This window comes from Macaca mulatta, chromosome 12, assembly GCF_049350105.2.
Source record: "Macaca mulatta isolate MMU2019108-1 chromosome 12, T2T-MMU8v2.0, whole genome shotgun sequence".
Lineage (NCBI taxonomy): Eukaryota > Metazoa > Chordata > Mammalia > Primates > Cercopithecidae > Macaca > Macaca mulatta.
The window spans coordinates 137473894-137499187 of NC_133417.1; the positions used below are offsets into that span (position 1 = coordinate 137473894).

Sequence of the window (25294 nt, forward strand, 5' to 3'; positions counted from 1 at the left end):
GCTCTGCTGGGAATTCTGAGTGAAATTTAAGCCTCTTGAATATGTTTTGATTGGCCTTCTTCGTATTTTATCTCCTGTAATGAACTCTTTGTCAGTTTGTCAATTTTGACTAAGGACAGAAAGTTCATGTGTAGTAACACAGAGACTGAATTTAAAATTATGGTTTATATCATGATGTAATAATCCTCTCTCTTGTCCTTTAGTCAATATTTACCTGGTAGGCCGATATATTATAATGCTGACTTCAAAAGAAGACTCTTTATTTTACCTTCTCTAAGTGTTGGTTTTAGATACTTGAAATATCAAAACTGGAAGTTGAGCCGTCTGAGACTCTTGGCTGAATTCATGTAAAGTTCAGTTCCTCGATCGCAGGGCAGGTTTCACTGCTCCCAGTGACCCAGCGACACAGCTGCGTGCCTGTCAGAATGAGGCAGCTAAGCTTGGAGTCATGCTAGTTCCTCTCAGCTTTCCAGACAGCCCTCTCCTCTGTGGGAAACAGATCTGTTATGTTACCCCATAGCAGCCAGGATCTCTTAAGTGTACTTAAGTATTCCTTTATGTATTACAGCTACAGGATTGGGCGGAAAAACCTGAAGAATGCCCTGTAGGAAGGTGGTCTCTGAGTGTCACACCAGATGAAGAATAAGGAATCTTAAATTCTTTTCTTTGCTTGAACCCCTTTTTTCAAGCACCCCATGTGTAAGCATTTTTCCATTTTAAAAACTGAGGGAAGAATTATCCCCCGGTGAAGGATTAGGAGGATGATAAGTAGCTACACAGTTTGCAGATAAAATGTGTGATACCTTAGTACTGATCGTTCAGGTCACCAAAGAAGCAAATGGTACTGTGTTAGTAAGTTCTTCTGAGCCAACCTGGGTGTGAGTCAGGACTCTGTCAGTGAGTCATAATGGAAAGGGAATTGATTCACTCATTAACTGCCAAGTCCGCAGGTAGACTAGTTTCAGGCTCAGCTGGATCCTGAAGTTCAAATGAGGTCATGATTCTTCTTTTCTTTCTTAGACTATTATTTTCTATATTGGCATGATTATGTAGCATAGATGTTTCCTGGCAGCTCCAGGTTTATGTGGTCCTTAGTGCCTGGGATCCCAGGAGAGAGACCCTCTTGCCTGGAGTTCATATCATTTATCAAGTGTATTGTTCAACTTAAGCAAATTCAACACTATGCTTGTATCTTCCATGTGTTTATCTCTGCCCATTGTGTATCAATATTTATTTTATTTTATTATTTTATTTTTTCAAGACAGAGCCTTGCTCTCTTGCCCAGGTTGGAGTGCAGTGGCACGATCTCAGCTCATTGCAACCTCAGCCTCTGAAGTTCAAGCAATTCTCCTGCCTCAGCCCCCTGAGTAGCTGGGACTACAGGTGTGTGCCACCACACCTGGCTAATTTTTGTATTTTTAGTAGAGGCAGGGTTTTGCCATGTTGGCCAGGCTGGTCTCAAATTTCCTGGCCTTAAGTGATCCGCCAGCCTTGACCTCCCAAAGTGCTGGGATTACAGGCATGAACCACCGTGCCCATCCTATATACTTATTTTACATGTATACTCTTTTTTGTAATCTGTTCATTTTGTACATTTTCATACACACATACATGTATATGTAAGCATATACATATGTATATACTCTTGTATGTATATGTATATTTTTATTTTCACATATACATTTGATAGATGATTTACAGTATGTTCAAGAATAAATCTTAAGTTTATAACCTAACGACCCTCCCTCATTTAAGGTACAGTTCTAACAGCCTTGGTCATCTGACCAACTCTCTGGTAAACCTGGTAGGGAGGGCAGGGCCTGTTAAAAGACAGCTCCACCAGGAAGGGAAGGAGCAGTTCTAAAAGGAAAAAGAAAGTGGGTCCTTTACCAGAGGGAAAAGATAAACCGACTATTGATTCATTCATTCAGCAAGTACTTCCTGAGAACCTATTATGTGCCAGGCACTCTTCCAGGCCCTGGGCGTACAACAGTAAACATTACACAAAAGGCCTTACTTACCGGGAGCTTACGTAGTAGGGAGAGAGATAACAAACACACAAGCCGATAGAGATATGCTGTGATATCTGGTAGTGCTGAGAGCTCTGAAGAAAGACCGCGGTAAGCAGCAACAGGTGTGGAGTAGTTGCTTTACAGTGCAGGTGGAGGAAATGGGGTTGGGGGGTGGTGGGGAGTTGGAAGAGGCAGATAGGTGGAGGAAGCAGGGGGAGGGGGGTAGAGGAATCTCTTCTTGTTTTGGGATTCTCTTTCAGTTGACCCAAATAAAGTAAGGAAGATTTTGATAGGCAGATACTATTAAGACTATCCCAAGCATAGGGAAAAGTATGAGTCAAGCCAACGTCTAAATGTCTTGAGGGAAGATCTGTTCAGGGAGTGGAAAGAAGTTTCCCATGACAGCTGCATACAGAGCATATGAAGGATGGGGCTGAGGTTGCTTGGGGTGTGACCCTGCAAGGACATAAATAACAGGCTAAGAGTACCTTTCCCAGACCCACATTTAGAAAGATCACAGCAAAGTGTGGAGAGCCAGGTGAGGGGTCACAGAGGCAAGATAGGGCAGCCAGGTGTGCACTGAATAGGGCAATGGCCAGAGGGAATGGGAAGGAAGGGCAGAGCTTTCAGAGGTTGCATCTGCAAGATTTGGGGATTAATTCACTTCTAGTGACCTAAAAGGATTTGTTCATCGCCCAGAATGAGCCATATCTTCTTATGTTTACTCAAAGATAAGAAGTCTTTAGAAATGGGAAACATCTTGGGAAAGTGGTTAATCTTGTTTATTCACAAGACAATTTCATCAGCTTTTGCTATACAATGAGGAAGGCAACAGTAGTGCAGGTCACAGGGGGAGGTGGCCAAGGAAGGAGGAAAGCAAGACTGGATGTGGCACCTACATTGCAGGTCCTGTGGCCTCTGGGAGTGACATACATTCAAGGAAAGGACTTCTGGGAGGGAATGCTGTGGCCTTCCATGCCAGCCTGATAGTCTTTCTCGTGCATTTACAGGCAACTTCGAAGTGGGAGTTCACATTGCCGACGTGAGTTACTTTGTTCCAGAGGGATCCGACCTGGATAAAGTGGCTGCTGAGAGGGCCACAAGTGTCTACTTGGTTCAAAAGGTAAAAATCCATCTCCAGTTTCTTTTTTCTTGCTTTGTTTATTTGTTTGTTTCCCTGGAAAAGTGTGTGCTCGCTGTTATGACATGTCCTCCGGAAAGGGAAGCCAAAGAAAGACACAGGTGTTCATCCGAGGCCTCACCCCAGAGTGGCCCTGCTATTTAAGTAACTGACAGATACTCAGCTTCAGAAAGAAAGGAGGCAAAATACCTGCTTTCAAACAATTCTTCTAAAGCAGGGCTTGGCAAACTCAGCCGACACCAGCCACTAGTTTTTGTAAGGTTTTATTGGAACTCAGGCACATGCGTTTGTTCATGTATTGTGGCTGCTTTCATATTACTTCAGCAGAGTGGCATGACGATTTCCTGTTACTATAGGCCCTTTAAGGAAATGTTTTCAACTCCTGTTCTAAAAGGTGGGAGCCAATCTGGTCCTGACCTGCCCATTACAAGATAGCCATGGGAGTCTCTGAGATGGAAAAGCGAAGGGAGATGAGGAGGAGTCTGAGCTTTTCCCTCTCATCCTGACTACACCACTCTTGGTTAGTTGCTAAGTGTCTACAGAACTCCCTAGACTCATCTGTGAAATGCAGGGATTGGACAGATGGATCTCAAAACATCCCTTCCATTCTATGTACCTGTACCTGGCACATTCAATGGTAACCATGAGAATCCATTCCTTTAACAAGTATATATTGAGCACCAATTATCTGGTGGACACTGCAGTAGGCCTCAGAGACAGGGGTTAATAAGAGACCAAGCATGAGTAAGTTCTGCCTTCCACACTGTGGTTTGTGAATTCTGCCAGGTTTCTTTCTCTTCTTTCCCTCCTCTGATCCTCTGTTCATTTGCTCATCTTCCTTCTTTGGCCATATCTGGACTTCCACTTCCTTTCTAGCTTTTTAAAATTTGGCAGTCCAATTTGGGATTCTACCTATACTAGCTTGAGGCTTCCTGCCTCGCAAACCCATGCACTAGGACATGATTCTGGTATTTGCTCATTGACTGCCCTAAGGTCAGAGGAATATCCCCACCATCCACCCTAGAATGCACCACCATAGGTGCATTCTGGAATTTCTGGGCTTTACTTCTAGCAAAGTGCCTACTTAATGTCCACAAAGGTATTGGCACTTCTGGAGCAAAAGCTATCCAGGAACACCCAAAAGTTTCTAAGATTTCTGGTATTTACCAAGTGTTACTGAGAGTTCCTCTCATGTTTTCAACTTGTCCACCCTGAAAACTAACCTCTCAAAAGGGAAGAGACTAGTCTAGGCTTTGAATGCAGCCATATCTTCTAGGGGCTGAAGATCCTGTTGCCTGTGGCCCAAGCTTAGTTCCCCCAATGTAGCTGAGCTTATCTTTTGACAGTGATGTCTTCCACCCCATGGTAGAAGTCACCCTGTCTGAGACCCTTTGTTTCTGCTACAAAGGGAGCTAGCCTAGATGGGCTGTCTTGTCCCAAAGGAAAGCCAGAGCTGTCATCTGCCATAGCCGCCTTCAGTAAGTGGAGGTCGTACCTAGGAAAACCTGGTACCTCCTCTCCCCTGCCCCAGGACAGTACTCTCTGTATCACTGAAACCTAGAATGTTTGAGCAAAACCCTAGCTCCACCTGCTCCAGGAGAATTGGACAGCCAGTTTCTTCAGAAGTACAGCTTTGCCTGCCATTCACATTAGGTGATCAGAACCACCATGTACATGTTTTCTGCCATCCCATAAATGAGAATAGTGAATGGAGAGGAAGACAGAGTTGATCAGAGCCAGGAAATTCTGAGTCAGAAGCTGTGTGATCATCAAAACCCCGTTCCAGGAAACCGTGTCATGAGCAATAGGTAATCTCTATGCACAGTGATGCCTGAAAGACCCAGCACCTTCAGTGACCAATTAGTGAGGATAGCTAGCTGTGTCCTCATCTGAGCAGGAGGAATTCCGTACGAGGCTTTGTTTGTGTCAAACATACTGTGTCCCTACCTGACCTCTGTGGCTGGCCTAAGCCTCAATGCAATATTTAAGAACTTCTCTTTGACCCCCGGCCCCTCATAATGTCTGTGACACCTGTGTCCAAGCTCTGGGCAGGTATAGGCAGCTTAAGAGAATGCAGCACAAACTTCTGACCCGCAAGTATCTCTTGAGCACACAGGGCTTCCTCCCTGACCCCCAAGCCCCAGCTGCTGCGCTCTGCTTTTATAACCAGGAATTACTTTTCAAAATCAGAAAATGAAAAAATCAAATTGGGTTAAGTAATTAAGCGTGTTTCCTTTTCTGTTTCCTTTGGTTTTGTGTTTGTCACAGTTCTAGAATTTCTCTGTGGGACTACAGAGTTGGGGCTCTGTTGCTGAGTTGTGAAAGCGGGGAGCTGGGTGGAGGAAGGGCCCGCATGCGTCTGCTGCCCAGCACTGCCTCCAGCTTGGCAGGCACAAGTGGCGCCGGCCCGCAACCTTGGACAGCAGCAGCTGCGCGCTCTGATTCCTTTGAACCGCTGCTCTGACCTTTCTTCCTACTCGGTTTTGTTTCTTAAAGGACTGTGTCCAGGAACTTTTCTGCTGTTTTCACTTTGCTTTGCCTATAAAGGTCTTCTGAAAAGCTGGATGAGCTGCGTTTCCGCTCTCCAGATTCTCTGCTTTCTCACTTGGCACAATCATTTCTCCCAGCTTCATCACACAGGGAAGAGGGGCTGGGGTTCCAGTTGGTTTCCCATCTGTAGGCAATGTGGCACTGATTTCATTCAGATCTGTAAGTGACTGATGCCAGAATTGCAATCTTAGCTCATTATCTAAACTGTAATTGGGGGATTAACCTGTGGAATAGGACAGTATACAGCGTAACAGGTCTTGGGTCCAAATACCATCTCACTGACTTTTTAAATGAAATTCTTTTTGTTGCGATTTTGCTCACAGTAATAAGTATTTGGTTATTCTTGTTAACAATAGGGTATACTCAATAGGATAAAAGACAAATTTAAATAGTGTCCATTTAAATATCAGGAAAAAACTTTTTGACAGAAGATGGTTCCATTAGGACAGGGGACAGCTGCCCACCTGAACTTTGGCCTGTCCTTCTCAGAAGGACACAACATTTGTTCAGTTAATGCCTCTCAACTGTCTTCTCTGGGAGATAAATATAATGTAATCGCAAAGTTTAAGGTAATTTTAGAAAATAAGCGAATTAAGCTTTAAAAGTAAAAGAAAACCTAAACAGTTGAAACCTAAACCTGAATTTTCTGCCTACTGGCCCAAGCATTCGTGTTATTTTAGGTGTGAAACAGCTCAAGTGAAAGTTCGCCCATAAATCTCTACGATATTTTATTGGTACTGCTTTATAATAGAGATCAAAGATTGGGATTGGAAGCCTGTCTTAATGTAGAGTCCAAAGAGTTTTAAGATGTTTCTTTCTGACACCAGCAGGTTGTCAGATTGTTGATGTTTTGTTAATGTCAAACTGTGTAGCAAAGAGTTGATCAAATTCTGAATTCATGGAAGTGTTGATATGGAAAAGAAAACTCTTTAAACAGAGATGTTGGCTGGCAAGTGAATTAATCTATTTCCTTTAAGTTATTTCAGTGTGTAAGTGGGGAGCTAGCTGAGAGTACCTTGTTGTTAAAACCTCGAAGTCCTCAGAGAAAAGGGGTAAAAGTCACCAATTCTTAGACTGCAGATATGGGCTGCGATGGCCAATGGGTTTCGCACTGAGGCCTGAGGGAACGTGGTGGGAGCCGGCAAAGGCCTGGGCTGAAAGGGGCAGAAGAGGCCCTGCAGCCCCTCCAGGTGATGGAGAAGCCCCTATGACTTGGCTTGTGGGCCTCTGGCTCCCACGTCACTGCTAGTCCTTCCTGCTCCTCCTCGCCTGAATGATTGATTCTTCCCTTCTGTGGCCCTTTGTGTTGGTCACAGGGCTGTCCTGGCTAACCTGCTGCTGAACTTGGCCAGCCTGCCCGCTGTGGCTTTAGCAGATGTTTCTGCTCTCTGAGACTAATATAAGATTTTATAGTCTTGTTGGTACCCCCACCCAGCTGCCTTGGGCAGTGGTGTATTTACCCAAATGATCAATTTCTCTCTACTCTCTCAAGACCTGGTCCAGAATACTTAGAAAGTCAGTGTCCTATCATCACTGTCCCTTTTCTCCACGGTCAGCTCTTAAGCTCTGCCCTGACTCAATTTTGGTCCTGGCCCCAAAGCATGCTTAAGAGGGCTTAGCATCCTTCAAGCCCCGTTTCCTTTTCTGCTGCCTGAAGTCCTTATCAGTCTTCATCCACTTGGTATTTGTTGAGTACCAGCTGTGTGTCATGTTGCAGGGATGTAAAGATGAGACAGATTCTGGTCTTGCCCTGGGGAAGCAGAGGAGGTAGACAGGTAGCAAACACTTGCAATGCATCAGGCTACCTTCAGGTACAGAAGTGCCCCAAAGGTGAGGAGAGAAAGGTGAGTTAGAGAAGAAAGAGAGGTTGTATCTGCCTGGGCTGGTGGTGGGAGAGCAGCTTCTGCAAGGGCCAAGAAGACTTCACAAAGCAATTGTGTTTTGAACAGTGTTTCACATTTTGAGTAGAAAATTTCTAGATAAAAAGTGGGCAGAGAGGGCATTCCAGGCAGAGGCTAGAAAAAGCATAGAATGTTCAAGGAGCAGAATGCAGTTTGAAATTGTTGGGGTGTGCGTTGTAGAGAGAGCCATGGATGAGGTTACAAAGAGAGGCCTGGAGTGGTAGGTGAAGGAGCTCGGATTCTGAGGGCAAGTAGGGAAGCAATACGATCTCCTTCGACCAAAATAGAAAATCACCTTAGCAACTGTGTGGTTGAAGGATAGCAAGGCCAGAGACAGGAAAATTGTCATCAGTACCAGGGCCCTTCCCCCCAGTCACATCCTCTTGAGACTCTGAGTAACTACCCCAACACAGAGATCTTTGCTCACAAAATCTTATGAGAGTTTACCGATGTGGTGATGTCCACCTGGACCCCAGGAGAACTAGAACAATAGATGTCTTTAGCCTAGTGCCAAATGGACATTCTGAACAAGCAGCATTTCATTTACTCCATATTACAATGTCTTCCCAATTCTGGCAATGCATATCACACAAGAAGAAGTAGGGAGAAGCAAAGGGCAGGGAAAATGGAGAAGTTAGCTTCCCACTGTTATCTTTGCTGTCCCCTTGGAGATAGGGTTCTTCTCCTGCTTCCCCGTGGGGAACTCTTGGCCACCTGTGACCTTAGCCACTGAACATTGAGGGTCCAGGCTTTTCCAAAAACCCCTTGGCCCCATCGAACCCTCTAGGCCCTCCTTCATCCACAGGACATGCAAAAGTCCATTTACTAAATTCAGCTTCTTAACTATTGGGAAGGTAAAGCAGTGTGTCCTAATATAAATGGAATTGCAGATTATCATTGAGTGGAGACTAGTAAGAGGTTGCAAAAGTCTGGAGAATAAGCAAGTCTTATCTAGAATAATTTCTGCTCCAGAATTGTCACTGATTTTTATCCTGAGAGAGGAAGAGAGACATATCCACACTTGAACAGTGAAAGGAAGAGAGGAAAAGACTCATTTGAGAGAGTTAGAATTCAGATCTAGGCTTGGGAAGTGATTGGATATAGAAGGCAGAGAGAGGAGAGTGAAGAATCACAGGCTAATCCTCAGCTGTGTTCTGGGGGCAGGGGTGAGGAGCGTGGTGAGGCATGGGTGTGGTGTTTTTTGGTGGTTTTGATTTTTGGTGGTTTTGAGGGAGTGGTGGTCGTTTGCTTCCTTGCTTATTTAACTTGGGATGGAGTGCTGCTCTTAACAGAGGTAGGAAATGTAGACAGTGGAACAGGTGAAGAAGGGAGGAAAATGCTGAACTTTGTCTTCTCCATGTGGAGTTTGAAATGTTCATGGGACATCCAGTTCATGGTGTCCAGAGGGCATTGTGGAGGTATGTGGAGTCACAAGGCCAGAGGGCCAGGCCTTGGACATGGAAGACACTCATTGTGAGATGGCAGGAGACCAGGGCACACATGTAAAGTGAGTGGGCCTGGGAGAGACTGGCCAAAGGGAAGAGCTGGTAGGTTGCTTGCAACAGATTGAGTCTGATGATCTCAGTTTTCTTTGTGAAGAAGAGTTGAGGTTTTCTATTGAGAAAGATTGAGAAGGCAGTCAGGTAAGAGGTCTGAGGAGAGTAGTAATATTTTGGGACCTTATCTGAGGGGTGTGGGGAAGGAACTAACAAAGACAGGTGAAAGGCCTGCCAACCCTCATGGAGGTAAGAACTAAGACAGCTTAGCAACTCACCTCCATATGGCCCAGCAATTTTCTCTGTCACTGCTCAGTGAGGACTTGCAGAAGTAGGAAAGACCGATTTATAAGATGGATCATGGGGTTTGTGGAGCTGGGATAGTAGAAGTGAGGTAAATAAAGAACCTTGAAGGAATTATCCTTGTGGTTCACACTGCATAGCGAAGTTAATGAAGACAAGATAGGATAAGACTGGGGAAAAGGATCAAGGGGTCAGGGAATGTGTGAACATTTGCACAGTTTTAATGATAGCCAGGAATTTCCCAACTCCTGGAGAGAGCTTTCTTTTCCAGTCAGACATGGTGTTCCACACTTATCACCCTGGCCCCGAGGCTCTCAGGAACCATGGCAGGCCTCATGTAGCTGATCTGTGTGCATGGACTCTTACGCCATGGTCCAGGTGAGTCTCCCTCTGACATAGGGGACTTGGATTTGAGAAAGCAGCTGATCAGAAGGGGCTGCCTGCCTCTCCTTTCCAGCCCTCCTCCACAGGGATCCTGCTGTGCCTGGGGTTGTGGGAGAGCACATTCACAGTGACGCTGGCAGGAATTAGGCCCCATTTATGAGAGACTGATGTGCCAAACCACAAATGTGATTGTAACCTCTTAATTCCTTTTCCTTTGAAACACAGAGGAATAACCATCTATTTACAAAACTATATGAACATAAAGAGTGTTTTCTATGAGAATTTCAACTCAATTCTGCTTTAAGACCTGGTAAATGTCTTTTATAAGGAATGCTTCTTAAAAATTAAATATAATAGGGACCAGGCGTAGTGGCTCACGCCTATAATCCCAGCACTTTGGGAGGCTGAGGCGGGTGGATCATGAGGTCTAGAGATCGAGACCACGGTGAAACCCCGTATCTACTAAAAATACAAAAAATTAACCGGGCATGGTAGTGGGCGCCTGTAGTCCCAGCTACTTGGGAGGTTGAGGCCGGAGAATAGCATGAACCTGGGAGGTGGAGCTTGCAGTGAACCGAGAGCACGCCACTGCACTCCAGCCTGGGCGACAGAGCAAGACTGTCTCAAAAAAAAAAAAAAAAAAAAAATTAAATATAATTATACTAACCAAAAAGTTTTAAAGTTCAGCTTTTTCATGAGCACTTAGATTGGTAACTGACCATTGCAGTGTGATTAATAAAATGTCTTTTGTGTAAGATATAGGACACCACACAATTTTTATAGCCTGCACAATCACTGCATGTGCTGATAAGTTTTAGGAGGTAGTAGCCCAAACAGTGTAGCTTATACTTAAAATACTAGTTGTTTATGAAGTTTTTTTTTGTCGAGATGCTTAAATATAAGTCTCGTGTATTTCATAAAATGTTTTATGTGATGCAGTAAACATAGAAAAAAGAGGTGATCCATCTCCTGGGCAGAAGCCAGTCAGTTGTCTACACACTGGAAGTGCCTACCATGCATCAGGTGTAGAGAGAGACAGGAGTGAGGCCTGGCCCTTGCTCCTGAGGTTTCAGTGTCCGTGGCACTCGAGGCACCTGAAGAAGCAATTAGGACAGTGTGGTAAATGCAGCTGAAGAGCAGGGAGGATGGAGTAAGTGGCTGACTGTGTAGGATGGCCCCAAATCATCTTTGAAAGAACAGGGGAGGTATATAAAATACAGCACACACTATGCCTGGGGGATTTTGGATAAACCTTTTAGTGGCAATGAACCGAATCTGAAAGGATGTACAAGAGTTTGCCAGATGTAAAATATCTAGAAAGGTGTTTCAGAAAGAGGGACTGGCACAAGCAAGAGCTGGAGCAGCACACAGACAGGTGAAGGGGGTGCAGCGGGAAGGCCCATGTGACTGCTGTTGCCAGTGCCCCAGGAGAGGGCCAGGGCACAAGGCGGAAGGGAATGCTGAGCCCGGTGACAGCACACCTTGGACACCACGGACTGGCCAGTGAGCTTTCTCTGAGTGTCTTCAGTATTGTTCTACCAATAAGAAGACCAAGACTCAAAATTTTACTAACTTGACCAAAGTGTACAAGAAGCAATCAGCCCAGGATTAGCCCCCAAGCCCGCAGGAAAGGTGGCAAAGCCTTTGTTCTATTTCCTGCACCATGCTGCTGCTGAGCCTTTACTTCTTCAGTCATTGGTAAAAAGGTCTTTAGACCTTGTTGTATTTTTTTAAGTGGTGAGGCCCTTTTTGCAAATTATATCTGAACCCCAAATTCCAACATATAGAAACAGATCAGGTTTTCACTAGATAATTAGCATACATTTATTTCATATTTAAATGTGTAACACAACACCAATTAATGAAAACAGTGACTTTCTTTTTAATAAGCTCATTTATTTTGGAATGCTTGCAGTTGACAGAGAACTTGCAAGGGTAGTACAGAGTGGTCCCATACCCAGTTCCTCCATGTTAATGTCTTATGTGACTACGCTTCATGTGTCGTAACTCAGAAACTGACATTGGAATATTACTGTTAGCTAAACTCCTTACTTTATTTGAATTTCACTAGTTTTTCCATCAGTGTTTTCCTTCTGTTCCACGGTCTAGTTCTGGCCCAAGTTATAATGACTTTCTTTTGACAAACACTAAAGTATGAAGTTAGGAACTATAATGCATTATCAGATGCTCAGTTTTGTGACTTAAAGTAAGATACTGCCTTGAACGCTTAGAAGACACACTATCTGTACAAAAGGCATTACGCCCTGGACTAATGTCATTGCAACAAGCATGCTGGGTGGCTAAGCAGCCAGTTACCAAAATACAGTTGATAGAACAAACTGTCTGTTAATGCAGCCCAGAGGAGAATACAAGAATGCACACCCAGCAAACTTGATGTAGTCTGTCTTAGCTCAGGCTCCTATAGTGACATGCCATAGTTTAAACAACAGAGATTTATTTTCTCCCAGTTTTGGAGGCCAGAGTCCCATATCAAGGTGCTAGCCAATTCAGTTCCTGGTGATGGTCTCTTCTTCATTTGTATATGGCTGTGGCCTCACATGGCCTTTTCTCTGTGCCTACTCATGCAGAAAGAGACTTGTGTCTCTTTCTCGTCTTACAAAGTCACCAGTCTATTAGACCAGGGCATCACCCCATGTCCTCATTTAACCTTACTTACCTCTGAAAGACCCTATCTCTATATACGGTCACAATGGGGGTTAGGGCTTTAACATATAACTGCGGGGTGGGGTGGGGGGGTGGCAGGGAGGGTGCCAATTCAGTCCCTAGGATAGCCCAAAGGCTGAGTATGTGAAATCTTTATCATTCAACCATGATGGTATCATATTGAAGCTTTCTCCATTTTGTGCACTATTTTTAAACAGGTGAAGATGTACCATTTTATAAAACACTTGATATATACAAGAAAATGTTAAATATTTGGATTACATTGTAATGCATCACAAAATAAGTTAGCAAAGAAAATATAGTATTGTCTGAACTGATGGTGCAAAAGTAATGCAAGAAAAAAATTTCAAAAGTAGTTGTCTGTAAAAGCTTTTACCAAAGGCTGTTAGGAAAAGCTATTACCAAAGATATCAGGTAGTCATTAGGTTTCATATAGATGTTAAAAGAGATGGCATTTTTTAGAAATACCAAACAATTGCCAATTATTTGTTATTGGTTTGGGCCATGAGTTCTAGAATTTACTGTTCCATACCAAAGATATTTACTGTACTAAAGTAGAGTACAGTTGCAGATACTTCATGCAGAATAAGAAGCTGCTGGGGTTTGTTCTGTTTCTGCCCATAAAGAAACATAATTTGCTAAATGTACCTCAACTACAGCATGGCCGCCCTTTGCGTATCACTTCTCAGTTACCTAGCATGGGGTTTCAGTGTTATCCATGCTCAACACTGCAAGCCAAAGTGGGCCATAGTAAGTGTGTTGAGTAAATGGCTAGTACTGCTGATGTTTTTAGTTAGAGAGATGGGGTGGATGGTCCCAAGAAAAATATGGGAAAAGGAACAGATAGGCGTAGATAGGAGAGAGTTTTTGAAGTATCTTCAGGAGATACAGGTAGAGATATTCATTTCATCTTTGGAATACTAGAAAAAAACAAGTAATATTTTGGGACCACTTCTAGTCATCATTTGAAAGTAAGCTGAAAAACAATTTTTAATTAAAGGGTATATACTGTTGACTCCGTTTATTATGGAACAGAAAGAACAATAAGGAGAATAAATGATTTAGGCTTAAAAAATGGGAAAATAGATAACTACTTGATCACAATGTTTATCTGGGAAACCTGGATGTATGACCCTTTCAGTTTTATCACTCCAGTGATATTTTAGTGAAGTATTCTCTTAATGTTCCAAAATGTAATTTGGTAAATTGCGGTATATTCAATTACTAAAACATTGATTCAGCAATAACAATAGCTTATTTTACTTTTAACGAAATCCTGTCCAGAGTTTACACTCAGTTCTTGGGCCCTTAAGTATATGTATAATTCAACTGGAGTACTTATATCCAAAAGCACAAGTACTTCTTGAGTCTGGAGCTTCAGGTTTAGTAGATAATACAATGTAGCTATTTTCCATTGCTTGCAATGTGCTTTTTGTCTTCTTTTACCAGTTCTCCTCACTTTCCCAGCTCACATTCCCATCTGACTCTAGAGGCACATGGAAAAGTATACAATAGTGTGGTCTTTCTGCAGAGTCTTTGGGAACAGAGCCACCTCCATCTTCAGCTTGCTCTGGAAAAGCTGAAGCTGTTCACCAAAACTCTGCCCGCTGGGCTTCTCCTAAGCAGGTTGGAGAAAGGTGCTCATGGGCCTGTGCTCTGTTTACAGGTGGTCCCCATGCTTCCCAGGCTGCTGTGTGAGGAGCTGTGCAGCCTCAACCCCATGTCTGACAAGCTGACCTTCTCTGTGATCTGGACACTGACTCCAGAGGGCAAGGTAACAACTTACACGTTTTCTTTCTCCACTTACCTCTGTTCCATTCCATGAGTCATGAAGTACTCACCATGTGCCTGGCACTGGCTTGGGTGCCATGGTAGCCAGGACAAGGGAGATATGGAGCAGCCGTCATAGAGAAATGTCAGAGTCCCTGCCTCAGAAGAGCCGTCGGCCCCACTTAGAAGGCAAGACTGACCCTAAGCACTTTGAACAGGTTTCATGTCTGTTATCAGGTGAAGGAAGAAATTGAGTAAGCAGAGTGATGCCCGGGAGGCTAATGCAGGAGACAGGGTGTAAGTGGGATTGAATGAGGATTGGCAAAGGCAGGAGGGGCAGCCCAGCCTGCAGTTAGGAGAGCAGAGCCTGTTTGGAGGTGGATGTTAGGTAAAGTGGGAAGTTTACATAGGTGGTGTGAAATCAAACTGGAGAATCACAAATGAATTGTAGGTGTTAGGGCTCCTCTGAAGTGTCATGAGAAAGCTGATTGTAGAAAGGTCAGTGGTGCATCGTCATGCAGGATGATTGGAGCTGTGAAGATGAATTAGCAAGGTAGTGCTATAATCAAGGCACAAGGTGGTGAAACCACAGACCAAGAACAGAGAGAAGGATGTCAGCAGGGATTCCTAAGCATAGGGAAAAAGATGTCTGTGCCTGTTATCGGGATGTGCCTATGCATATCATAGGGAATGACAGGAGAGAGATACATGAAAGAGAAACTAGTCCCCTCCTGCAACCGAAACAACTCCAAACATTCAGAAGTAGGGTCCTGATTAAGTAAGCTCTGGTGCCTTCTCAATGGAATATATGCAGTTATTAAAGTTGTTGACAGAGACCATGGAAGAACATGGGAAGTGTTTATACTGTAATATTAAATGGAAGTAAAAAAAGATATTTAATTATAAAGAGGTTCCAAATAAAGATAGAGGATCAAATACCCACATTTACTTTCATTCCCTCCCAAAACCTCACTAAAACAACAGTAAAGGGATTTTTTTTTAAGACATAAACCCACAAGGACAAAGAGAGTGGGAGAGGAGACAACAGCAACAAAATTTTGGAATCTGGGTAGCAGATGGATGAGTGTAACTGACTTAGCAGTCCTGAGAAAGCTGAATCCTGAGCCAGCAATAGAGAAAGCCAAGAAACAACCCAGTTTACGCAGAAGAACCCTAAACAATTCAGAAATTGACAGTACCAGATAATTCTAGAAGGTGGGGGAGGGGTGGGGGAGAATGAGGCTAACAACAGTATTGAAAGTTTATTTTTAAAAATCGCCCCTCCTGTAACTTAGCGGAAGATCAGAAATGTGTTCTCTGGACAGGGTAAAGTAAGAGGTGTCGGAACTAGAGAACATCAAACATGCTTGATGGTAGTGATACCTTGGGGGAGATTGAGTGACTGTTGGCATATTGAATGTTAAGAGTATCAGCTTTCTTTTTGCTGCCAGCCCCAGAATTCTGGTCGCCAGGCCTATATCCATGAGTCGGGACATGGGAAAATCTCTGAGGAATCTGAATAGCGAGGAATAAAAACATAAAGATACTAACCTTTAGAGTTTCCCAATCAACAGCCCAGCTGTCTCTCCCTACAGTAAAGTTTACAGACTATTAATAAGCTTCACCCACACAGTCAGAGCTTTTTAGGATTTCATTTCCATGTATGAAGAGACAACCCGAAAGAAGCTTCTAATATGAAATAGGGAAGCTATTACTAATGCATTGATTCAACAATAGCTTTATTTTACTTTGATGAAGCCCTGTCCAGAGTTTACACTTAGCCCTTGGGCTCTTAAGTATATGTATAATTCAACTGGAGTACAAACAAACAGGAAAAAAGTAAACAAACAGGAAATGAAGAAAACACACAGGAAAAAGCAACTAGAACGAAATACACTAGCAGGGAAAAGAAATTAGCACTTATGTCTTTAGGGAATTTTTTAAAAAAAGAAATAGCTGTATCACAAAATCTTGATACTTTAAAAAAGAAACATTTGGAGGGAAAAAAAGAGCTCTTGGGAATTAAACATAGGTTAGAAGAATTAGAGATTCAGGATATCTCTTGAAAGGTAAAGTTGGGAGTTGTCCCAGAAAGATATAGAAAAGACAAAAAATTGGAGGACTAGTCCAAGATATACAATATCTGTTCAATGACCATTCCAGAAATAGAGAACAAAGTAAACAGAGGAAAAGAAATGATCAACAATATAATTTTAGGAAATGCCCCATTCCTGGAAGATATAATTTTCCATATTGAAAGGGCATACTGCCTAGCACAGGTATAGAGACACATCATCTAGACACATCATTATAAAATTTCAGAACACTGTGGACAAAGAAAAGACATACAATAAAATCAGAAATCAGAATAACTTCAGACTTTTCTACCACAACCCTAGAAATTAGATGACAGTGAAGCAAAGCTTTCTAATTTCTGAAGGACCGTGATCTCCATGCCAAAATTCTGTACCCAACAAAGCTATCAATAAAAAGGGTAGGAAAGGGCTTTTCCAGACATACAAGGCTTCAACAAAAATGTCCATCTCATACACCCTTTCTCAGGAAGCCACCAGAGGATGTGCTTCACCAAAATGAAGGAGGAGTAAATGAAGAAAGAGGAAGACATGGGACCCAGGAAACAAATAATCCAATACAGGAAAGAAGTGAAGGAATCACTTAGATCAGGGCTGACAGACTTTTCCTGTAAAGGGCCAGATAGTCAGTATCCCTGTCGAAGCTACTACACTATCCTTCAGGTCTGTCTTAAAGAAGATGCTAAGCGCCGGGCGCCGTAGCTTACACCTGTTATCCTAGCACTTTCACAGGCCGAGGCAGGTGGATCACTTGAGGTCAGGAGTTCAAGACCAGCCTGGCCAACATGGTGAAACCCCACCTCTACTAAAAATACAAAAATTAGCTGGACCTCGTGGCGGGCACCTATAATCTCAGCCACTTGGGAGGCTGAGGCAGGACAATCACTTGAACCCAGGAGGCGGAGGTTGCGGTGATCTGAGATCGTACCATTGCACTCCAGCCTGGGCAATAAGAGCGAAACTCCATCTGAAAAAGAAAAAAGAAGACGCTAAGTTGGATCCTCTCATGGGCTTCTACATTCTGTCTGTTGGAATCAGTTGTTTTGGTTGATATGTGGATATGTAGCTGGAAAAGAAAGGAGCATTTTAATAACTTTTTCAGATAATTGTGGCTATTCATTTTTGTACTACACCAGACTTTAATAGTTTCTCAGAAGTTGGTTGCACCAGGCACGGTGGCTAACACCTGTAGTCTCAACACTTTGGGAGGCTGAAGTGGGCAGATTGCTTGACCCCAGGAGTTCGAGATCAGCTTGGGCAACATATTGAAACCCTGTCTCTACTAAAAATACAAAAATTAACCAGGTGTGGTGGCATGCGCCTGTAGTCCCAGCTACTCAGGAGGTTCAGGTGGGAGGATCACCTAAGCCTGGGAAATCGAGCCTGCAGTGAGCCATGATCACGCCACTGCACTCCAGCCTGGGCAATAGGAGTAAGATTCTACCTCAAAAAAAAAGGGGGGGGGGCGGGGCTGAGCACTGTGGCTCATGCCCGTAATCCCAGCATTTTGGGAGGCTGAGGCAAGAGAATCGCACAGCCTGGGCAACATAGTGAGACCTCGTGTGGACAAAAAAAAAACAAACAAACAAAAACAAAACAGACACCAGAGTGTGTGCTCACTCTCCCCAAAATACCCGAGTCTAAATAACTATAGTTTGTGTGTCAGTTGTTCCTTCAGGTGAAAATGGTGTTCCATAAAATGAGCAATCAGTTCACGACTCAGTTATGTAAATGCTTTTCCTCAAGACCACCAGCGTGCTTCTACATGCAGCAAAAGTGAAAAAGACTAGCAATCAAGGGTTGAGACATCATAAAATTAATAATCTTTACTCCTCTGGTGAGAGCATTCAGTTGTTCGATACAAGTATGAGGTATTGGAGTGCAGTAGCCACAGATGCGCTGGGTGCCATTGTCGGATTTGCACCAAGGCAGCCGCTTTACCCACGAGGGCTTTTGTGCCACCAGTGTAAATGTCAGCATGTGGAAAGGACAAACACTGCCTTAGTATTATTATGAAAATAGTTTTGACCTCCTGGACTCCTGGAAGGGTCTCAGGGATTCCTAGGGGTACATGGTCCATACCTTGAGAACCAAATGAATAGTTGGTGGAAGGTTTGGAGTAGATTAATATATATAGCACACAGAGAAATCAAGCTGATAAAAAGACAGTTATTAATTCCAGTGAGAATAAAAAGTCATATAGAAAAGTAACACTTAGTATTTATGTAACCATAATAGTAGATTGATAAAATGAATTCTGATCATTGTCATGTATTAGGAGGATTAAGGATTTGAATAGTTATGTGGGCATGGTGGGGGAGGGAGTGTGTATGGAAGGAAAAATAAATTATCTTCTGTAGTGAAAAGTTTGCAAATAACACCAAAAAAAAAAAAAAATCAGGAAGTAGCAGACAGGTTATATAGAAAGTTAACACCCAAATACTCTTTTAGAAGAGGTTAAAGTAGTTACTCTTGGGAAGTAACAGAGAGGGACAGGGGGCTGCTTTTTTTCATAACAAGACTTTAAAACTATTTGAACTACGTATACTTTAATATTTTTATTGTGAAAAATTTCAAACATACATGAAAGTAAAGGGCACTATAAACCCATCCTCCCCACCTCCCAGATTCAACTACTATCAAGACTTTTTTTCATTGTCAAAGTATTTTGAAACAAACCACAGACATGTCATTTTGCTCAGACATATTTCAGTATGAAGCTGTAAAAATTTTGGACATTTTCTTATGTAGCACAATGCCATCAGCACACCTAACAGTGACTACTAATGCCTTGGTGTCATTCTAAACCCAGTCCATAATAGATTTCCTTGCTTTCTCCCATAGATTTGCCTGAATTGGGATCAAAACGAGTTCTACACATTATATTTGGTTTTTATGGCTCTTAAATATTGGTTCATTAAAAAAAAGGACCCTTTTAAAGATTTTTTTAAGATTTAAGAGGCAAACGCTATCCGAAAACAAGGAATTATGAGGACAGTATGCCAGCAATCATATTTTGGTGGGGGTGGGAGCATGCATAGGGGAAAAAAATGAATGGAAAAAGACAGTAGGAAATAAAATAGAATGCCAATAGTGGTTATGTTTGGATAGTAAAACTATGAGTAATTTTTTCTACTTTTTTGTATTTTCTAATGTTTTTTGAAAACATGTGTAGCTTTTATATTTTTATAAATGCTTATTTTTGTGAAAGTTTAACTAAACAGAAAATAAAAGCCCATAGAAGAAAGCTAACTTGAGTCAACAGAAAAGAACTTTGAGTCTGAATTATGCCTGCCAAGGTCAGACCCAAGAAATAAAAAGCTGCCCAATCTAATGAGCTTCTAAAATATGAGGGTCATAAAAGAAGCACTAGAAAGTGGCAAACTGTAACTCAGTTGGCCTCTGGGGTTTCTGTTGGAGTTAATGTCTGGTGCCCAGGCCGCTGGCATTAGGGACTAGAGAGCAGGTGTGAAGTAGGCACAGGATCCAGGAGGGGCTGTGGGCCTCAGTGCAAACCAAGCCAGATTGGAAGTAATGAGAGTTTGGACTAGACTCAGGGTTGTAGGGCAAAGCCCACTAACCACACTCCTTGTACTATGGTTATCCAAACACCCTACCCGGACCAAGCAACCACATGAGAGGTAGACCTGGTTGGTTAGTCCTGGGATGAGTATCTCTTACCCACAGTCAAGATGCATGAAATGAGAGGTCAGATTCCAGACTTACATCCAAGGGATGGTGCTTCTTCAAGACACTGGCAAGGAAAGCTTGAGGTTAGCAAGGGCCAGGGGAGCAAAGTTCGGAACCAGATGGGAGGTTCAGGGAGCCAGAGAAGGCCAACGGGCAAGGGGTAGCCCTGCATCAGGAACCCAGTGATGAAGAGGAGGGTCTCTGAAGCCTGTGTGGCCAAAGTCTGAGGCTGGTTTTGCAAGCAGTGGTGACTTGTCTTGGCTTGGACTCAGAAGGAGCCAGAGCGGGGCCAACAGCATCATGCCATAGCTGCTGCGTAGCCACCAGTCTCACCTGGAGTTGAAGTGGAGAAAGCTGTGTATTTTTCCTTAGTCTATTGGAATGGCTTACTTTCTGGAGCAGGCGTGGTCAGCTATAGAAAGACTGTTCCAAAGTTTTCTTAACGCCCACTAAATTTTTTTTTAAACACTCACAAGAAAATCTTGGACATGTATGCATTCATTAAGCTAGTGCTCAGGCTTTTAGGTCAATAAATGCTGAATAATTTATTTTTAGCATATTTCTCACATGTTGGTTGTGAGCGCCTTATTCTCTGACTTAGTAACTAAGTCCTTAGACCTTAGAACCTTAGAATCTTAGGGCCAAAGATCAGAAAAATAAAAGAAGGGTTTCACAGTTGATTAGCTCTCCTCAGTTTGTATCTCCTGTGACATCCCTGCTGTGTGCTGTATAGGATTAGTCAGGACCCAGAGTGTACTATGGAAGTCACCTGTTTCAGCCATTTACTTAGGTCAAAAACCACGGGGTGATTCTTGACTTTGGTCTTTCTCTCGTGCTGCATCTGCCAGTGCAGCACACAGTCTGCCAGTGTGTCATCGCTGCTTTGCTTTCTGAATGCCTCCAGAATCAGCTCCCTTCCTTAACTACTGGCACTAATACCTGGGTCCAAGCTATGCTCTCTCACCTTGACAAATACAGTGGCCTCTTGACTGTCCTTGCAGCCTCTGCCCTTGCCCCACGTCATCTCCTCTGCATACAGCTGTCAGAGTGATCCTTCTGAATCTTAAGCCTTGTCTCTTCATTAAAACTTTCCAATCTGTCATTCAGAATAAAAGATAAAACGTCCTGACAATGGTAACTTTTTCCTCATTCTTTTCTGCCTATCTTCTGTGCTAGAAATGCATGGACTCCAGAGTCTTCTTGCAACCAGCCTCTCCTCTCATGTCCTGGAGCGTTGCTGCTCACAGGAGAGAAGCTGCCTTTGATGTATAACCGAGCTCTCTGCTGTGCTGCAGGCCCTCTCCCCAGCTCCAGGGACTTGACATCAGTCAAGGTTGAATTTCCCCACCTGCCATCTTCTCATGTCCTTCAAGCCTCTGCCTCTTCCTTGTAGCTGAGCAGATCTTTTCCTCCCTGCTTAACTCATTCCATTCTGAGAATTGGACATTGTAGAACTATGGTGTGTACCAGTTCGGGCTTTCTCAGCTGAACCTTTAGTGCTACTTGGGAATCCTTTTGTCACTAGGTTCCAAGCCTTTTTTCTTGGGTTCCTCAACCTCAGCCTTGCTTTCCACTCCTCTTTCCTTTAAGACCCATCATTTTCCCAAGTACTTTTCATTTCTTCTTCTTGGAAACCAGAGAGGCTAGCCAACTTCAACTGCTGAAGTCCCCCTTGCCACATCAAAATTCCTCTCTGCCTTGCCACTACATGGGAGGCTGAGGCAGGAGGATCACTTGATCAGATGGAGAACAGATCGAGACCCTGTTTCTAAAACATAAATGAATGAATACATAAATAAACAAATATTTGGCTGGGCGTGGTAGCTCATACCTGTAATCCCAGTACTTTGGGAGGCTGAAGTGGGCAGATTACCTGAGGTGAGGAGTTCAAGACCAGCTTGGCCAACATGGTGAAACCCCATCTTTACTAAAAATACAAAAATTAGGCCGGGCGCGGTGGCTCAAGCCTGTAATCCCAGCACTTTGGGAGGCTGAGGCGGGCGGATCACAAGGTCAGGAGATCGAGACCACAGTGAAACCCCGTCTCTACTAAAAATACAAAAAATTAGCCGGGCGCGGTGGCGGGCGCCTGTAGTCCCAGCTACTCAGGAGGCTGAGGCAGGAGAATGGCGGGAACCCGGGAGGCGGAGCTTGCAGTGAGCCGAGATCGCGCCACTGCACTCCAGCCTGGGCTACAGCGTGAGACTCCGTCTCAAAAAAAAAAAAAAAAAAAAAAACAAAAATTAGCCAGGCATGGTGGTGGGCGCCTGTAGTCCCAGCTACTTGGGAGACTGAGGCAGGAGAATTGCTTGAACCTAGGAGGCAGAAGTTGCAGTGAGCCACCTGTGAAGAGAAAGCGAGCATTCCTCTGGGTGTAAGTGGATTGTGTGCAATGGTGCTTCAGTCTAGATATTCACGCCTTAATCTTACTGTGTTCATCTCTTCCTATTTCAGGGGAAGCCTGAGCTTTGCTCGGTGATAGTGGCACTAGTGCGAGGGCTGGGGCTTGTGGAGGAGCCTCTTGTTTGCTGTAGCCACCCCACTGTCTCTGTCGTCTACAGTTGCTAGGACTTTCCCTAGCAAGTTGGCGTCCTTTCCACCACAGGCATGACCTGCCTCTCTCTGCTCTCTTCCAGCCCGTCCTCTCTCAGCCCAGTCCTTTTCAGACACTTGCTGCTTGGCACCTTTGACTTCTTTCACTGCAGGGCTGCCCCTACTAAGGATGTTTGCCCTGTGTTCGTAGCTCTAAGAAGCAGCCAAAATCCACTCTGCCTCCCACCCACCATCACTCCAAACAGCCTGGTTTTGTTCCAGTCAGGAAAAGGTTTCTTTCTTCCTCGTATGTTTTTTGAACAAAATATTTTGCATACAGAAGCCCGGAGCTGCTGCAGAAGGGATTTTGTACCTAATTATTTAAGATTATAAATTAACCCCACTTGCAGTTTTTTCAACCAGAGATATATCTTAATGAGGTGCTGACATTTTTCAGAGGATAAATTTAAAAATACATTTGAATGGAACTGAATAATTTTCAAAGGAGGTGGTCATACTTTTGTATCAATATAGGAAGTTGATATGTGTTTGAGACATACTTGGTTTATTTTACTTCATCATCTGCCTCTGTCTAATTTATGACCTTCACCTGAAATGTAATAAAAGTAACACTAGATTTTGGGTCTGTCTTTAACTGGATCTGGTCTTGGCTGCCACTTAGGAGTTTGTATGACTTTTGACAAGTTCCTGGCCTGTTTTCTCAACTGTAAAATGGGCTGAACAATGCACTCCTCCCAGATGTGCTGGGAGATTTTAGAAGTAGTAGGTATAAGAATACTCCTAGTGTTAGACTACTTCCAGTCTTACTTAGTACAGTAGGTAGGCCTTGAATTACGATGCTTCGGTAGATAATCATTTACTCCTTTTTCAGTAGGTTTTTCCCAGTAATACGCCTTCAGTCGGTGTTGGCACTGTATTTAACTTGACATTCTGAACAGTGATATTCCAGAGTATGTGCAGTAAACTCACCTGCCTACAGAAGATGACCCAAATCCTGTGATTAAGAAAGAAAAGAGGGGCCAGGTATGGTGGCTCACGCCTGTAATCCCAGCACTTTGGGAGGCGAAAGCGGGCAGATCACAAGGTCTGGGGTTCAAGACCATCCTGGCCAACATGGTGAAACCCCATCTCTACTAAAAATACAAAAAATGAGCCGGGCATGGTGGCACGTGCCTGTAGTCCCAGCTACTTGGGAGGCTAAGGCAGGAGAATCACTTGAACCCGGGAGGCGGAGGTTGCAGTGAGCCCAGATCGTGCTACTGCACTCTGGCCTGGCAACAGAGCTAGACTCTGTCTCAAACAAAAAAAAAAAAAAAAAAAAAAAAAGAAAGGAAAGAGGAAAGACATGATCTTCGGTATGAAGGGTTTTGTTTCTGAAGCTCCCCCTGCTATTTCTACTTTTTCCATGAAAAACTCTGTCCTTTTGTCTTCTGCCACTGGCTGTGGTTATGCACTGGGCATTGATGTGAATCCAGTTTCCAAATTGGAAAGTAATGAGGTGTTCCATCCAGAGAGGCCTGCCTTCCATACTGTGAGCTTGGCTGTTCTGAGGACCCCCTCTATTTGGATCTTTGCTTTCTTGCTGCCTTTCTCTGTGTCAGGCGACAACAGGCTCCTTTCTTTTCTGCTTGGCTTCTGCAGAGGATGGTTTCAGGCCTTCTTTCCCTGGCCTAATCATTTTTCAGTACATGTCAGCTATGACTCCCAGAAGCGCTGGATTGTGTTAAGGCAGAGTAGATTCGGCTGCCAGAGGTCCCTGTCCCTGAGCAGGAAGTTCCTGATGGCTCTTCAAGCTTCTACCTCAGCCCTTCGTGTATTTAAAGAGAAGGTTGGGATGGATTTTCAGGGTTGCAGGCATTAAGGAAGAGGACTGAAGTGAAGCAAAAGAGCTATGGGAAAGTGATCATCAGCACTGCAGTCTCCAGTTTGGTAGTGTTCCTATGTGCTGTTAGGAAGGGATATCTGTCTTGACTGATAAGGAAACAAAGTAGAGGTGCCCATTAAGGAAAAAAAAGGGAGCTCAAATGAACTGATAGCCAGTGCCACCGTGGGCAGTGAGCAGGCTTTGGTAAAGAGTGACAAGCTGCTGCTTTGGGCAAGTCTCAGGTAATCAATTTTAGGAATACCTCAAGATTCCAAGGGGCTCCTCGTCAGGGCCAGCAATCAGAGGGGTGAGAGGGAGCTACAGAGATGTGCTTAGAGCCAGGAGACAGGGGCATGCAGGGCACAGGGGTGTCTGGGAACCTCATGGAACTTGCTGCTAAGTTTTATGCATAAATATTTCAGGGAAGAGGGCCTGGAGCATTCACTAAGTTTTTTTCTGTTTGTTTTGTTTTTTTGAGACAGAGTCTCACTCTGTTGCCCAAGCTGGAGTGCAGTGGCACAATCTCTGCTCACTGCATCCAACACCTCCCAGACTCAAGCAATTATCGTGCCTCACCTTTCTGAGTAGTTGGGATTACAGGCGTGCACCACACCATGCCTGGCTAATTTTTTTTTTTTTTCTTTGTGGAGATGGGGTTTCATTGTGTTGGCCAGGCTGGTCTCAAACTCCTGACATCAAGCAGTCCACCTGCCTTGACTTAAAGTGCTGGGATTACAGGCATGAGCCACCATGCTTGACCAAAATTCACTAGATTTTGAAAGCAGTTCTTGACCCATGGTTTATGTGAAAACAGATGCCCGATCAGGGTGCAGTGGTTGCCCTATGCTGGAG

General features: G+C 43.8%; 1 protein-coding gene across 7 annotated transcripts in view; it reads left to right on the forward strand.

Annotated features, from left to right (window-relative positions):
* Positions 1–25294, forward strand: part of DIS3L2 (DIS3 like 3'-5' exoribonuclease 2) — a 380688-nt gene that overhangs the window by 276919 nt on the left and 78475 nt on the right. For all 7 annotated transcript variants that reach the window (XM_077957889.1, XM_077957886.1, XM_077957885.1 and 4 more), the window contains 2 exons: positions 3023–3135; positions 14139–14246. In XM_077957889.1, the coding sequence (XP_077814015.1) occupies positions 3023–3135; positions 14139–14246 (221 nt within the window). The remainder of the gene's footprint in view (positions 1–3022; positions 3136–14138; positions 14247–25294) is intronic.